Below are 16,554 nucleotides of genomic sequence, written 5' to 3' on the forward strand. Positions count from 1 at the left end.
GGGTGGTAGAGTGGAAGAACCCCTGCAATGCTGTGCCCCAACTTGGGAGCAGATGCTCAGGAGGTAAGCTCCCCCATTATAAGCCCTAACCTTGGTTGGGATCATAAGTGCTACTAGTAAATAATTTTCCCCTTAAAACTCAGATCCACATAGCAGATCTCAGTGCGGATGTTCTGCTTTTCCTCCATGTGCAGAGGCATATGCAAATAGGGAGAAGAGAAAAGCAGAGCCACCATGTAGGTCTGAAAGAAGACCTTGCCCTTAAGCCAGTAAGTTAATTATTGTCGTTGCTGTGCTCTCAGGGCTGTGCTGGAGGAAAGAACAATAACAGCAGTATCTATCGGTGTCTGATGTCAGTGGGAGAGTACTCTGAAACAGTCTTCGGCCCAGTACATGACTGATTTCAGTTCTCTGGATCTAGGAAGTTTCATGTTAGAAACACACATGTAGAATTACCTTCTGTAAACAAAAAAAGAATTCATTCCATTTTAGACGCTGTCATACTCGTAGATATGGTATCCGTTCCTAGATAAACTGGGTGAAGTGCTTGTTAGTGGAGTGAATGCAGTTCTATTCATTAGATCATCTACTATGTCAAGAACATCCAGCAGTGTGTCCATACTTCCCTTTCATTCTCCCTCTTTCCGTAAATTTAAATAAGAATTAAGTAATTCTCCCAGTTCTCTATACCAGTCCATGTACTTGTGCACAGCAGCTAACTTCTGTGAGGACTTTGGTCAAGCTCTGATAACATCTCCTCTATACTGCAGAAGAAATGTATTATTATGCAAAGTAGACAGGTCACTTATTTCCTTGTCATCCATAATTTGATCCACATTGCTTATTAATCAGTCTCCTTTGCTGTGTAATGAAGATTCTGCACCCCATAAGACACTCTGTAAAGTATCTTGTTATGTATCAGATTTGCCATTCTGTTCTGCAGAGCTATGGAACAGTGCTTCTCAAACTTATTTGATCGCAGCCCCTTCTTTGTGTCTCGAGTAGTTTACGCCCCCTCCTTCGCCACACAATTACATATACCGATGATAAAGGAAAACCAACATGCAACTCTCACTAAATATGAAAAGCAGCAAGGCATTGATTGAAACAGAGCCCATGATCCATTGTAATAAGAGCAAAAGCAAAACTGCCCTGGTGATCGATGCTTGCAATTAAATGTGCACACTGCGTCGTAGCGAACGGATTAAAGTACAGATGGCAACAACTATGTGTAATACTATGAAATCTGTCCAAATGCAGAGGGCCATCTTGAGTCCAATGCACAGTACCAGCTGAGGACCTGATCTGTCTGGAGGGATCAGCTTGGCTAGTTATTCATGGTAGTGGGTAAAATGTGCACAGCAAGTTTTTTTCCCTAAAGCTTTTCATGCCCGCCTCAGAATACACTCCCTGCCCCCCAGTTTGAGAACCTCTGTATGGAGTGTAATGCCAAGAGAACTAAAGGATTAGATTGTCCACAAAACCCTAATAAACAATTCTTTTGGGGGATCTGGAGTGATTGGTAGTTACTTTGACTTTATGAGAAGTTTGGCCAGTGACTGTTGGAACGCAATCTCATTCATTTCCATGGTAGTGTCACAGATGCAAACTGCAGGCTGGTCCCACTGAATTTCGTGTTTAACTACCTGGGGCATGGGACTTTTTGTTTTTTATTTCCTTTCTAGGTAAAAACTGCAAGAGGTCATTGTAACAAGCATGTTTCTCGTTTATCTTCAACTACTGAATGCACACAATGCACCTAATATAGGAATAATGTCACATTAAAAGACAAGATGATAAAAAGAGTTTCCCAGAAAAATTGTACTCAGACCAAACCTGCCCCATGTTGTTGTCCATTGCTATTTCGGATGTTACAATCACACAAATGTGAGTAAGGCAACAACTCTGCCAAGTATGGATTTTTTTTTTTTTTTTTTGCATGAAAAGTGCGATCTATAGAATTTCTGCACCCTGAGGGAGATTAGAAATTGAAATCTTTTTATCCCATCCACTTATAACTCTATTTTAAAGCGCTATGCACATTTGATTACCCGATCCTCATTTATTTAACAGAGCACTGGCCCCCCAGGTCTGTGACATTAGGCCAGATCAGCTGGCCAATATTATCTGCATGAGGGAGCCTCTCCATTTCCTACTTCTATTATTATTAATCCATGTTTATTACAGTAGTACCTACGGACTGGCCAAGAATGGAGCCCCATTGTGCAAGGCACTGTACAAACAGAACAGTAGATGGCCCTGTAGAATTTGCAATCTAAATAGACAAGACAGACACCAAGTGGGAGAAGGGGAAGAACACATAAGCAAAGTGAACTATGTGATAGCAGCAACTGTCATACTAGTTCCACAATTTTATTTATTTTTGGGTGGATTTTGGGTTAGGAGGTGATCAGCTAAAAGGAAAGACGGGGAAGAGAGAGAGGACATTGAAGGGAAGGCGTGAGGGGGACAGGTCAGGTCTGGAGTGAACCTGAGGTGAAAAGACTGAAAGCAGGTTGGAGTCAACAGACAATCAGCACAAGGCAGAGAAAGTCCTGTCAAAACTGTAGAAAGTTCTTTGAATATGCCTGCTTTAGCTGCTTCTGCAGCTGCTGGAGTCTCCGACTGGCTCAGTCCTGCAACTTTTCTCCAAGGCCACATAGCCTCATTTCCCAGAGAGGATCCCTGAAGAAGGGTTTTCTATCCACATGATCCTCTCACATGGATATTTTCCATGAAGGTGGAGAGAGGGAAGGTATGATCAGTGCTACTGAAAATTACTTCTGTTGTATGGAATCCTGCTGATCTCATCTGTGGGCCTGATACTGCATACACGTACACGCATGTCTACCCTTATTCACATGAGCAGGTCCCCTGAATTCCATACCCCCAGTGACAGTCAGATACTAGAGGATGTATTTGCAATGTTTCATGACCAAGAACTACTTGCTAGATCCTCAGCTGGTGTAAATAATCATAGGACCGCTGACGTCAATGGAACTATGACAATTCACATCAGCCAAGAAACTACCCTTGGATGTTTTCTAATCAGGGTCGTATATTTAGGTGTAATAAATGCAAACACATGATGGCAGCAGGAAATGCTATTGCCATAGTGAGGATACCCTGGCACCAAACCACATGTCAGAAGCACTTTGTGTACTAAACTAGTCTGAGTGATGTCAACGTGTGTCTGCTAATATTGACTGATGGCCAAGGAAAACACTGAATTTTTGCATGAAATTGTATCATTTTTCAGCTGTGTTTTAGTGGCTTAAAATATTTGAATTGCACATTCATATTAGTGAAAAGGTTTCCTCATTTTCACCTTCTTTCCTGCCCTTCCTTGCAGTTTCCTCTTTTAAAATAATAATAGGACAACTTTTCTTTTCAGTTTCACAGCTGTTTTCCTGTAATGTACCTTCCTCTTTGTCCTATCACTTGCAAACTCGCATCTCCTGCATCCCCTTCCACTCATTCCCAGCTGCCCCAGCTCATATTCCAGATCTCACTTCATCCTTAGCCCAAAAGGATTATTTATAAACCTGGTTGAAATTTTTCATACCAGAAATTTCTTTGTTCCAGAATGGTCTTTTCTCAAAAATGAAACTTCTCATGAAAAATCACAGTCATTGAAATGTTCTGGGGTTTCTCCCCCTCCCCCCACCCCAAATTTTCCATAATGCTTTTAATTTTATAGAACTTCTTAAAAATAATTATTAAAAATTTTCCACTTACTAAAAACCTGATAAGAAAATGTGCATTCTGAAAACCACATAGAGAAATATGAAAAATGAAAGGTGGAGCCACTTCAAATCCAACACAACTGAAACCACTTCAAAATCTTTAAATTTCTTTGCAAAATTGCTTTCCTATTTTTCAAGCAGTTCTTGTTATTTCTCTCTCCTGGAGGTCCCACGTTGTACTGGGTCAGGACACAAATTTGCTGTCTCTTTAAAGGGTGCAGCATAAAGCCATCGGCTCCACTAGCTGGTCTGTGAGGGGTGAGCCTGCCTGCTCTCCACCCACTTTTAGACAAGCTGATCTGAGGGGGATGGGGTAGCAACTTGATAGCATCCCCTGTGTTCCCCTAGGTTCAGAGGCTGCGATTCTGGCTGGTGACGCATGGCCCATGTGAGGTTGTGGGGAAGGAGGTTTACTCACTCTCTCTACCCCTGTGTGGTCATAGAGTATGGGTTTTTTCTAATGTTCCTAGACCCCAGATCCTCAATGAACTAGGCACATAAATACCTTAGATGATCTGGACTTGAGTGATGTAGGAGCACAAATCTCACTGATTGTCAGTGATTTTCAGGCATGCTTGCAAAGACCACTCATAAGGGCTAGCCTCAATCTAGCTCTCTTGGTGATGCCTACACTGCAATAAAAGACTTGCTGCATACCCACAGCTGGCCTGGGTCAACTGGCTCGGGCTGCAGGGCTATAAAATTGCAGTGTAGTCACGGTTGCTATTGCTATTTTTAGCCCTGCACGCCTGGGTCAGCTGACCTGGACTCGGAGACTCGGTGCCCCGGGTCACTGCTCTGTTATTTGTAGAACAGAGCCTTCCTAATACTCACACTGCTAATCTGCCACCCTACTTATTTTCACAATGTTCCCCCATAATTTCAACCTATTATTCTGACAAGATCTAATAGAGAGCTGTAATGAGGCTTCCGGGGACTAAGAAAGCACCGCTCATTCAAAACGTGCAATACCTTTACTACTGCACCAGGAAGGGCCAGCATAAATAATTTAAACCAAAGACTTGTCAAAGTCAAAGAACAAAGTACATTTTGTGAGGCAGTTTACTTGATTTAGTCAGATCTTCAAATTGCATTTGTTCCCTTACTCACTGCTTCACAAAATGTGTGAAGAATCTCCTATGAGATTATTCATGAGGGGGGGGAATTGGGAAGGTTTAACTATATTTCTTTGCACAAGAACCATTTTCTAATTGCACTAAAACCTTTCAGGGTGTTTGTTGTACTGAGAGCACACCATGCCTGAGGTAGTCCCCAATACCTAGCCCGGGCCCCATGTTCAGAAAAATAGAGCTGAGACAAGACAGTATATTACCAGTTTGGATTCCTTTGATTCAGAATGGGCACTTAGCACTTATATATAGCTTACCATTTACATGGACTCTTGCAAAGTTGAAAGGCTCGGACTTGTCTAGGTTGCTTTCATATATCTCTTGATAGTGTAGTTTTAATCTGAAAGGGGATTGTATGCTGGGGTTCCATGTCCATGTGTCTCAATGGCTTCATGTGAAGTTTGTTCAGTTTCATACATAAAAAGACAGCAAGCTTAACTGATTGCCTTGTAAGCTCTCGGACTCTGGAGGATGAGCTGTGATCTTTCTGGCTTGAGCTTCATCACAGGTTCTTGCAAACGATAAAGGTTCTTGCAAACCAAATTCTGCCCTTGTAACCCATGTCTTCAGAGTCAAATCTCAGTTACATCTATGCAAGTCCTTCAAAAATCATGTCCTCTCACCTGTCATTGTCTCTAATGGAGTTACATGGGTATGCATCAGGTCAGAATTTGGTTTTGTATCTGGATCTTAAATAATAATACTGTTTATGATGCATGAGTTGGAATCCAACTCACTTTTCCTGAGCTGTGTAGGATTAACACACTTTTTGTCGCTAAAATAAGCATATATGACTGAATGCACATAGAGAGCTGATTTGATGAATAGGGAGGGTGCTATTTTTACAGAGTAGAACCACACGAATAACATTCTGCGTGGTTATAGTAACTGAATATGACATTTTATGGCAGATAGGATATACTAAACAAATAACAGACACCTTGTCATTAACAACTTACTAGCCAAAGTTAGAACAGGCTAAATAGAGATAAGGATCAGAGAACAACTAGTGGACTTTATTATTGGCAAGCTTTGCACAATAAGTATGTCTTCAAGAGGTTTCAGATAAGAGAGGCAGAGACCTCGTGTGTATCTATCCAGAGGGGATCTGCAGGAAGAGCTGGCATGAAAGCAAATGCCAAGTCCAGAGTGAGGTAAGGAGACAAAATGAGCACTCACAAGAGCAACTTGTGCAGCATGCATGGAAGACCCAGGAGCGGAGGAGGAACCCTGGGCTGAAAAGTAAGTAATAGAGTTCAGGAGTGATTTGAAATCGAGAAAGAGCACCTTGAACTGTGTGTGCACGTGTGTAACACTGCACTTGGGAGTGAATCATCAGTAGCAGTGATTGAACCTGGGACCACTATATCTAAATGCATATGCTGCTACTATTTGAGCAGACAGACCTACCTCTAGTAGCCAAGGCTGTAGCAGGTTTATGGACCTCTATGTGGCCCATCCACCACTAGCAAGGGACAGCTCCACACTGAATGGTGTGGATTACTTGTGGAAAAAGAGAGGGAAACGCCACAGAGTTTCAAGAAGTGTGGCTACCATGTAGGCTGGTGCCATGTGAAAAAAGGGACAGGCAAAACTGACATGAAAATGGCGAGAGCCCATGTAAATTGTACTGTGTCCAAGTCAAACAGGGCAGGGAAAAGGTCCTGAAGAGCCTCCACTGGGGGGAGCCTGAGCCCTGGTCTACATTACAGAATCACTTCAGTGTAACTACGTCGCTCAGGAGTGTGGATTATTCATGTCCCTGAGCTCTGGTCGACACTTACCGGGCGATTCGGTGGCATAGTACGCATAGTAGCTTGTGTAACTCCCTTGGACTGCTGTGCTTCCCTTCCCGCTGTCTTCACTGCACTGCGCCAACGGGAACCGTGTTCCCATTGATGCAGCACTACGCACTTGAGGGGGTGGTTTTACTGCGTCGACTTCTGGATCAACTGAGTGGGTCTTCACTGACCGCTCAGTCGATCCAGATGGGTCGATCTGACGGTGGCGACTTTGCCGCCGCCAGTGTAGACATAGCCCAAGTGACATAGTTAGACTGACCTATGTGCCGGTGTAGAGAACACTCTGTTGATGGCTGACATAGCTACCGCCTTTTGCGGCTGTGGATTAACTACATCCATGGGAGACACTCTCCCGTTGTTTTAGAGCATCTTCATTAAAGCGCTGCAGCTGCGCCGATGCAGCAGTTTAACGTACACCTGCCCGTAGTGAGGCAACAGGGTGGGAGATGATGTTGAACGGACTGAAGGGGAGGTTCTTCAGTACTTTGCTTTTCAAACTGTGCTGACAGCAGCATCAAGATGCAGCTGTCATATCTGTTGCTTAGGCCACTCAGCCATACGTAGACTCTAGATTTGGTGGGTGAAATCCTGGCTCCATTCAAGTCGATGGCCAATCTCCCATTGACGTCAACAGTCAGAATTTCTTCCTTTCATTGCAAAATCCATTTAATTCTTTGTGTGTGAAATGCACCCCTTAAGCCTCACCTTTCCACCCCAAGAGAGGGATGAAGATGGGGTTACCATGAAGTTCCACGCTCTGTATGTTGTGGGGGATGCTCTCGCATCTACAAATCCACTGATCCTACCACCCTGAGAGGAAAGGTGCTACAGCTGTAGAAGCTACTCCAGACTATAGGGTGGACTGCTAGCTAAAGGAGAGCAGGGCCAGGAGGGAAACTGTCCCGTGACCCAGTGCGAGAGCTAGGGGCTGAGGGATGGATTTCACACTCTTAACTTTAGTAGATTTTGCCTGCACAACGTCTGACTACTCGAGACTTTGTGGGTGAAGTGAATTTCCGTGTCTATATGAAATGATTGAATGCTTTAAAAAAAGTGTCATAAGAGCTAGATATTATTAACGCCAGCAGTCACCAGGCTCATAAGCCAGCCTGTAGTAAAATATCAATGAGAGCTATCTGCTGGCTCCATTTTAGTGAAGGCTCTGTCAACATTCCCATTATACAATCACTTTTTCAGACACTTAATGTAAGTGCGGCCACACTGGGTCAGAGCAATGGTCCATCTAAAGTATCCGGTCCTTGACAATGGCCAGTCCCAGAGCTTTAGGGGGGAGTGTACATTCCAGGGCAATTGGAGTGATCCTCCCTGTCTTCCTCTTCTGGCAGTCAGAGGTTTAGGTTCATTCCAAGCATCCCTGCCCACGTTGGCTAATAGCCATTAGCTCACCTATTCTCCACAAAATTACCTAGTTCTCTTTTGAACCCACGTATAATTTTGGCCATCACCTCACCCCATGGCAAAGAGCTGCACAGGTTAACTGTGCAGTGTGTGTGGAAAAAGTACTTTGCACAATTAAACTGTGGAACTCCTTTCCAGGGGATGTTGGGAAGGCCCAAAATAGAATTGGTTTCAAAACAGAACTAGATAAGCTAATGGAGGAGAGGTCCATCAAAACTCATCTGAAGTATTTCAAGCTCAAACAAGGTCTTGACCTAGGAGCAGAGTTACTGCAGCTCCAATCCTGCTCCTGGTGTTGGAGGGGACTCAGAGCAATGCAAATAACTGATACAATGAGTTGTTGCAAAAGGTTGAGAGAGGGAAGAAAAGGATTTCAACTTTTGCTCACATGCTATTGTTTTGCGTGTGACTGTTATAAACGGAGATTTTCAAAAACACCCATGAGTGTCTGGTGCCCAACTCCCACTGTGTTGGGTGCCTAATTCCCTCTGGCTGGTTGAAAATCTCACCCTTAGTATACAGAAATATAAACATAACCAAGCAAAGGCTGACAAGGCAGGACGATACAGCCGTTCTTCGGCAGTTGCTGGAGGATCCTTCTTGGAATTTCAGCTTGATTTGTTTATATAGTTGCTGTGGGAGACTTTTCTAAGGAAATTAATAGATGAAGTTTTATTAATATGATTGTTCTCCATTCTGCTCTGTTGATTGTTATCAGATGTAATTGATTCTTGCTGTGCCCATTCCTTTTGCCTAGACTGAACTTCTAGAAGCATTCGGGAAGTGATTATTTTAAAAGTTCCTTCCCTGTTTATTTAGTTTATTAAAAATGAAAATCTAAGTTGCTGTTCTCTATTTATGCTCTCTCGGTTTAACTTTGTGCCTTTTTCCTCAGCTTGGATAATGAAAATAGACCCAGCAGGGTTGCTTTCAGTCATAGTCAGCTTCTAGCCAATTTCACTTTCCACTACTAATGCTCTATTACAATGCTGCAGGTTTTAGGTTGCAAATACAGGGTTGATCATGCGTTGTCTTACTGAAAAACTCAGGCAATGGGTAAAGTCAAGTCAGAAGTTTTGTGCATTCCTGCTCATAGAGCTCCAGAGGTTACACCCTGACAGGGCGTAAAGCGTAGGTGATAGGACCCCATCCTGCAAACGCTTATATAAATGCTTGCTTCTACTACCAGAGTGGGATAAGTGATGGTAGTAAAGTTTCACACATTTGTAGGATCAGGGGGCACATGCAATACCTGAAGGAGAGATCCTTGAGCTTAGATGATGGAAGCCTGTGGGTTTGGTTTTTTTCTAAGATGAAGGACAAGATTTCTAGCCCTTCCTGTGCATGGGATTGAGCAATTATGGCTACTGCCTGCAACACATGAGCGTGGTTTGGCCACCAGCATGGGCAGGGAGCATGAACCTCACCATGTACAAGTATCCTAGGCTCTTCAAAACAGCTGTGTAGAAGGCGCAGGGCTTCTAGGGAGAGCCAAGCCATCACTATAGATGGCTGACCTCCCTGTTGTCCTTATCAACCTAGCCTGCCCTTGCCTCCTTGTCTGTACCTGTGCTGCATTCACCTGATTCCAAAAGGGACAGCCAGGATAAAGCAATGCCCCTGGGAGTGAATACTACAAGGACCAATTCTCCCTACACAGCCAGTGGGGGGGTCATGCATGTCATGGGGGGGAGAGCAGAGGGGAGGAAATCAGGCCCAGCCTCAGTATTGACTTCATGGGTATTTGCCAGGGAACGTAAGTGATCAGCTCCGTCTTGGCCCCACTAAACCTACATGGTAGAAAATCTGCATAAAAGGTAGGTCTGTAGCCCTACAGCAGCTAGGATGCTCATCTGCCGCCATTGTGGCCTTTTAGCTACAGGGGCCTAGTCAAGGGCTCCCTTCTATAGAATGTCGGGTAGACACAGAATGCCCTTCACACCTCCTCCACTCAGGGTGCTGTGCTCTGAGCAAGGGTTTAGAGGGCCTTATGCGGGTGAGCAAGGCAATATAGCAGCAGACTGTTAACACATCCAGCAGTGCTAAACACTGTAAAGAATGTGAGTGCAGAGTGGTTTCGAATGAACCAACTCTGGAATGAACACATCACACCCTAGAGCATCTGCTCTTACCTACACACCTCCACCCCACCCAGAGACATGCCGCCTGCCTCAGCCTTCACTGGCAAAAGGCCCCTGGGAACTGTGGAGATCACAGTGCTCTCCACCCACTTTTCAGCCTCTTTGGCTTCAGAAGTGAGTGTGGGGTCCTTGATCTACACATTGAAATCCATCGAAGTTAAAGGGGCCACTGTCTAAACTTGCTCCTAAGCTTAGGTTTTGTAAAATATTATTCCAAAGCTTAAGGCCAATGGAAGTATCTCCATTAAACTGAAAAACCTGCCAGTGGAAACAGCCCCTGGCCCCACCAATGCATGCCACCCAAGACTATGAAGCGTTGTGCCTATCTGAGGCTCTAAAACAGAAACCAGCTGGTCGGTTTTCATTACCCACCATGAAGGAAGTGCAAACACTAAACAAACAAACAGTAAATAGGATTAAAGTTCTTTTTTCGGGGTTAAGTAGAGGACATGTTTTGCACTTCCTGTGTCAAAAAAAAAAAAAAAAAAAAAAAAAAAACTTGTTGCACATAATATTCAAATGGAAAATTCTAATTTTTAAAACTATCAAAAACCAGCCAGTTGCATTTAGGGATAATTGCCTGTGCAAATACAAAAGACAGGCAGAAGGCATAAATGAAACAGAACTAACCAAGCTGGCACTGGACAAGGATCATGATCACTGCTGGTGTGTATAGTGACGGGAAAGCCCTCAAAGATTCCTCAGCTGTGGACGAAAAAAATAAGAACAGATACCCCTGATTTGTTGATAATTTTCTGGAAAGAAAATGTTGTAAACACGAGCTGGCAGCATTATGAATGATGATACATGGATCTAGATTATTACAAAAAAAGCTTTATAAACCTTGTTTATTTAAAAATATTGTTTTTAATTAGATGAACTACATTTCTCATCTTTGTGACATTACCTTTTCCACTCAGTCACTCTTTTGATCTACACTGAAATAACAGGTCTTGGACTTTCATCAAAGCTGTTTTAAAGGTTGGGTCTCTAGGAAGAGATCTACGCTGGGGATTCCCCATGGCTCTTATTAACATTCCAAAGGAATGAGGCTCCATTCTCTCTCATTCACACACTTCTAAAGGTGAATAATCTTAGCAGGTAACTAGTGTAATGCACAAGATGTCCCAGTTTAACAGGGTTAGCATCTCCCCCTATATGACACGTGAATATTTTTATTATTGTTTCGGTGATGATCTCTGCCTCCCTCCACAGCAGGTGAGTTGTTGCTCTCTCTCTGCCCTTGGTTTCAGGCTGGAGCCCAGGTCACATAGGAATGATTTAGTGTTTCTCAAACCTTTTCTTCCTGTGATCTCTACTTTCTCCCTTGCATACCTTCCACCACCACAAAAACTGCTTCTGAGACTAAGGCCTGAACTGGGTGGGAAGTAGTGTGAGATCTCAAGTAGCTCAGGTGCAGGTCATGCCTCCTAAAGTTGGCAGGGAGTTGTCACATTAACTCACTGGACAGAAGTTTTCTAGACAGACCAGAAGCCTGTCCAGAAGTAGTTAAATAAAGTGCAAGAGTTAGTTAACCAGAAAGTGCCCCCTCCCTCTCCTCCACTTCTCGACTGATCCAGAGCTGATAAAGTCCCTCTGCAAACCAACCTGCCCCACTAGGCTCTGTAGCAAATACCCAAGGCTTCTATATGGGCTCACCCCCTTGGGCTGTCAGTCGCTATACTCCTCCCGCTCCCTCAGGGCAGGGTTCTTGGTAGCCATTTTCCATTTCATGTGCTGTGGTTTCAGGCAGGCGGCAAGGGAGGTTTTCCTGCTGATACTCCTCGCCACCTCCTGGCTCTTGGCCTTGCTGGGGGGCGAGGTGTGTCTGACTAAGGGCTGGGTAGAGAAGATGGTTTTGCCCTTCGGAGCCTGCAGCAGCTGCCACACTTCTCCAGAGGTTGAGCTGCTCAGGTATTGCCAAGGCTTCTTTCCACTGCTGTCCCGCAGGTGGACCTTGGACTTCAACTTCTGCACCAGCAGCATCATGATCCTTTGGTGTCCATGGATAGCAGCCAAGTGCAATGGAGTGTAGCCACAGCTGGACTTCACGTTCACATCCAGGTGGATGCCTGCTTTCTCTGCCCCGCTGATGAAGTCCTGGAGCACTTGCTTGGCACCATGTTTGGCGATCCAGTGTAGCGCAGTGTAGCCAGAGATAAAGTCCCTCTGCAAAGCAAGCTGGGGATCTTCCAGGAAGAGCGCCCTGACCTGCATCCAGGAGCCAGCGGCAACCATGACGACCCAGTTGTGTTCCCTCCGGTCTAGGGGCATGGAGGAAAGCCTGGGGGCAGGAGGCCTGTGGGGGGCAGGCAGCACCTCCTCAGCCGGCACACACATCACAGACCCCCGGCTTTGCAGAGAGCCAAAGTGCTGGAAAGTGATGGGAGTGTCCACATCCGGGGGAGCCAATATCGCCCCCCTCGCCAGCATCGCCCCCCTCGCCAGCTTCCTGGACCAGGGGGGCGCCTGCCTCTCCTCCGGTGGTCCTTGGCCGTCAGCTCATCCTCCTCTGAGGAGGACGACGTCCTGCCGCTCCCCGGAGCGCTCTTGCTCCTGAAGGAGCGGTGCCCACGCCTTAGCCCCAGGTCCCGGGTGCAGGGCACTGCCCCATTCGCCTCCGCCACCTGCCCCTTGGCTCCGCGCAGGCTGGGCCAGCCATTGCTGAGCTGGGGGCACCTGGAGTCTAGCACCCCTTGGCCCCTGGGCCCGTCGCTGGCTCCCTGGGCCGGCCCCGGGGCTCGCTGGGCCGGAGCGGGGCTGGCGCACCTGTCCCCCGCCTCCTGCGGGGAGTCCCTCCCCTCGCTGCTGCTGCCGCCGCCACAGTCCTCTCCGCTCTCCTGCTCGATGAAATCCTCCAGGTCGTGCAAGGCCAGCTGGCAGCGGATGCTCCTGAAGATGGGCGGGGGGCGGCCCCAGCCATGCTCGGGGCCCGCGGGGAGCGGCAGGACAAGGGCCGGGCAGGGCCGGCTGGAGGCCGAGGGATGAGCGGACCCGCTCTTCTCCCCCCGCCGCTGGAGCCGGGCGGGAGCCGGGGCAGGGGCGCACGGACCATTGGGCTGCCCGGGGACGCAGCGCTCCGCGGGGCTGGCGGCAGCCGGGGCCGGAGGCGGCTCTGCTCCCTGCCTGCCCGAGTCGGCGGGGGGGAGGCCCGGGCAGCGGCGGGGACCGCCCCGAGGCAGGCGGCCGGGGGGAGCCGGGCGCTGCTGCTGCTGCTCCTGGAGACGTTCCCGGAGGAGGCCGCCCGGCGCCCCGCTCGCCTGCACTCCCGCGGCGGGAGGCGCCTGGCCCCGCCCTGGCTCTCTAGGCGGCCCCAGCGCCTGGCCCAGAAAGTCCCGGTACCTTTTCCTCAGCACCACGTACTTGGGGCCGCCCGCCTCCTGCTTCACCGTAGCCACAGAGTTGACGAAGCCCTTGAACTGCTCCCGGCGCTGCTGCACCTGCCCGGCTGCCCCGGGGTCCCGCAGGAAGCGCTGGAAGTGGCCCAGCAAGGCGGCGTTGGTCACTCGCCCCCCAGCCTGGCAGAGGAAATCCAGCAGCTCCTCCTGGCTCAGCTCCCTGGCCATGGCGCTGCCCGCTTCTCTCGGGACGGGTCACAGGCCCCCGGCTAGGGCAGCAGTGGGGGGGCTGTCACCTCTCCCCGCAATCGCACCTATCCATCGACCACAGCATGGCACCCTGCCTGCCCCCCCTCTCCGTCCTGGGCAGGTGCCGGGCCCAGCAGGGGAGTCTCGTCCCTTCTCCTTGAGACCAGTCCCACCCCAACCCTGATAAAGTTCCTGGAGTCAGTCACTTTCACCTGCTCCACTCTGCTCCTCCCCGCCACCCAGCTCCTCCCCGCCGCCCTTCCCCCTGCATTCCTGGGATGAGTCAGGCGCTCAGATCTCACCTGCTGTCAGTTGGTTTTGTTTTACTTTCGCATTATCTGCCCCCTCTGGTTTCCTTTTATCACAGCTACCTTCCTAAGGGTGGCACTGAAAGAAGGTGGGGAGAATGATGTGGTTGAACTGTAGTTCCTTGCCTGAGGTTAAGTCAAACAAAGTGGTGTCACAAAGAAGTTTCATAGGGAGGGGCAGGTGGGAGGATAATATAGTTTGGGGGAAACAGCTTTTGTGAATTCTCCCTCCCCCCCCCCCCCCCCACATACACACAATTTCTCTCTTAAAGTGTGTGGAATTTCTGCTGGCTAATGGCTTGCTGTCAATTCTATGTTGAAAAATAATCTAGTTGTTTAAGGCAGTATGTTCTGAGTTCAAATCTAAAACCTGAATGCCTCATTTTTAAAAGTGTATGAATTTATGTGGAAACAGAAAACACAGCATAAAATATATATTAATAGAATGAAATTACATTTAAAATGTGTTATGGGGGGTTTCCTGCTCCCTGCTGAAATTCAAGGGACTGTTCTAGAGGAATTTAAAGTCAAATGAGTTTCAGATCAAGTACTAAGTATGTATAAGGACCTTTCTCATCTGCTGATTAAGGCCCTCCAGCAAACATGTAGGTGCATGACAGTCACTCAGGTGCTTAAGTATTTGCTGAATCAGGGCTTTAAAAAACCCTGCTCCTATAACGGGAGCTACTAACATGGGTCCCCACTGCACCCATGCTGAGTCTCATGCATCCCTTATTACACCTCATTGATATCAAAGGGTGAAGCATGAGCACAAGGGCCCATATTAGCAGATCTTGTTGCAGGACTGGAGCGTGACTGACTGGCAACACAGGGAAAATAGAGCAAACTAAAACAAAGTAAAAAACCTGACCCATCAGAGTAACCATTCATTTCACTAACTCCTGACAGTTCTCATTATCTTAAGTATTACTTCTAGGTATGCAATTTTCAGACAGGAACATGATTTTCAACTGGATGGGATCTTAATCTGAAAAATGTATGTGGTTGGGATGGAAGGATTGACTGAAGGGAGAACTGGATTTCTATTCTCTTTGACTCTGTTCCCATATTTAGTGCCAGATTTCATTACAAGATGCAGAGACATTCATTTGTAGGTATTTATTATTAAATGCCTTCCCATTGCATCAGACACTAGCTATGTGAGGCACAATGCCTGCCATGTAGGATGCTCTCTTGAATGCCAGTATTTCAAGGAAGGCTGACAAATACTGTTATTCTGCAATTGACAGTGCACAGGCAGATTGCTGTGAGCCTCATAAAGTTAATGGGCCCTGGCCTGCAAGTAACAGTCCAACTGCATGCTATCAATTGCAGGCTTTCAGCCAAGGAGGGCAGTTGACAGGAAAAGGTTTAAAGTGAACTGCCAATGCTGCTGGACTAGTCTTTATAGAAAACCTACAAAATAACTCTCTGACCTCTACGTATAACTCCAAATATGCCGAGCAGCTCTGCAGAAGGACTTCAGAAAAACTCAGGAACTACTTACTGCACCTCACATATTCCAAAAGGGACAGCCTCAAACAAGACCTCATCATTTTCTCCCACATGCTGGAAGAAAAAAAAAATCAGGAACTTACCTGGAAATCATGTAAGAGACCCAAAACAATTAGCAAAACCCCCCTGATGACAGCTGTCCAACACTAAAACAAAAAGTGGAGCCAACTGCAATGCCACAGCACACAGAACACCACCTCCGGCAGAAACCCTGGCCCTAAGACCCACCACTTGGACACTACACAACACCCTGACATCATCAATTTATCAAGACTACCCCTAACTGGAGCTGAATTATCTGTACTCTCCAAAACACTGATCTTCTGCCTCATCACAGAACCTAATACCGACTAATATGTGAAGAGCTATAACAATTCTGCCAGTGACACAACCTCAAAGAATTCTTTTACAACAATGATGACACCAACCGCAATTACCATGTCCCCACTGACAGTCATAAGAAAAAAGATTCATCGGACTGGACATCCCACAATGGATCATTCTTGATCATTGCACTGATGGCTTCAGAAAAAAAAATTAACTGTGCAATCCTTAACAAACATCCATCAGGATCTCTTCACTGCCAGGAGGACAGCTATACAGCCCCTAAAATCCAGCCACCAAGTAGTAATCAAACCAGCAGACAAGGGGGAGCCATCATAATCCTCAACTATGATGACTATGTTAATGAGGCCAATCCACAACTCTCTTGACACCACCTACCCAGGAATTTAAGGACATCAAATCCTTCCCCAAACAACTCCAGGAGAAACTCTACAACTTCATCCTTCACGGACCCAGGGACTTTCTACATGATTGCCAAAATGTGATGGGTCTGCTTGGGTTCACTTGTTTGTATGTCTGGCCACAGCACTCTTATTGAAGGAATATCGGGACTCATAGAAA

The 16,554-nt window shown here is 46.8% G+C and overlaps 2 protein-coding genes across 2 annotated transcripts in view; one reads left to right on the plus strand and one right to left on the minus strand.

The window, feature by feature from the left end:
• Positions 1–16,554, plus strand: part of SEPTIN11 (septin 11) — a 133,617-nt gene that overhangs the window by 17,563 nt on the left and 99,500 nt on the right. The gene's annotated exons all lie outside the window — the stretch shown is intronic.
• On the minus strand, positions 10,062–14,104 carry SOWAHB (sosondowah ankyrin repeat domain family member B). The gene is given in 3 exon segments (XM_067557044.1): positions 10,062–10,943; positions 11,898–12,683; positions 12,686–14,104. Coding segments are annotated over 2 exon segments (1,893 nt in total). The 5' UTR covers positions 13,805–14,104; the 3' UTR covers positions 10,062–10,943; positions 11,898–11,909.

The sequence above is a fragment of the Emydura macquarii genome, unplaced genomic scaffold (assembly GCF_026122565.2).
Source record: "Emydura macquarii macquarii isolate MOO-44397 ecotype Brisbane River unplaced genomic scaffold, CSIRO-AGI_Emac_v2 contig_1790, whole genome shotgun sequence".
Classification (NCBI taxonomy): domain Eukaryota; kingdom Metazoa; phylum Chordata; order Testudines; family Chelidae; genus Emydura; species Emydura macquarii.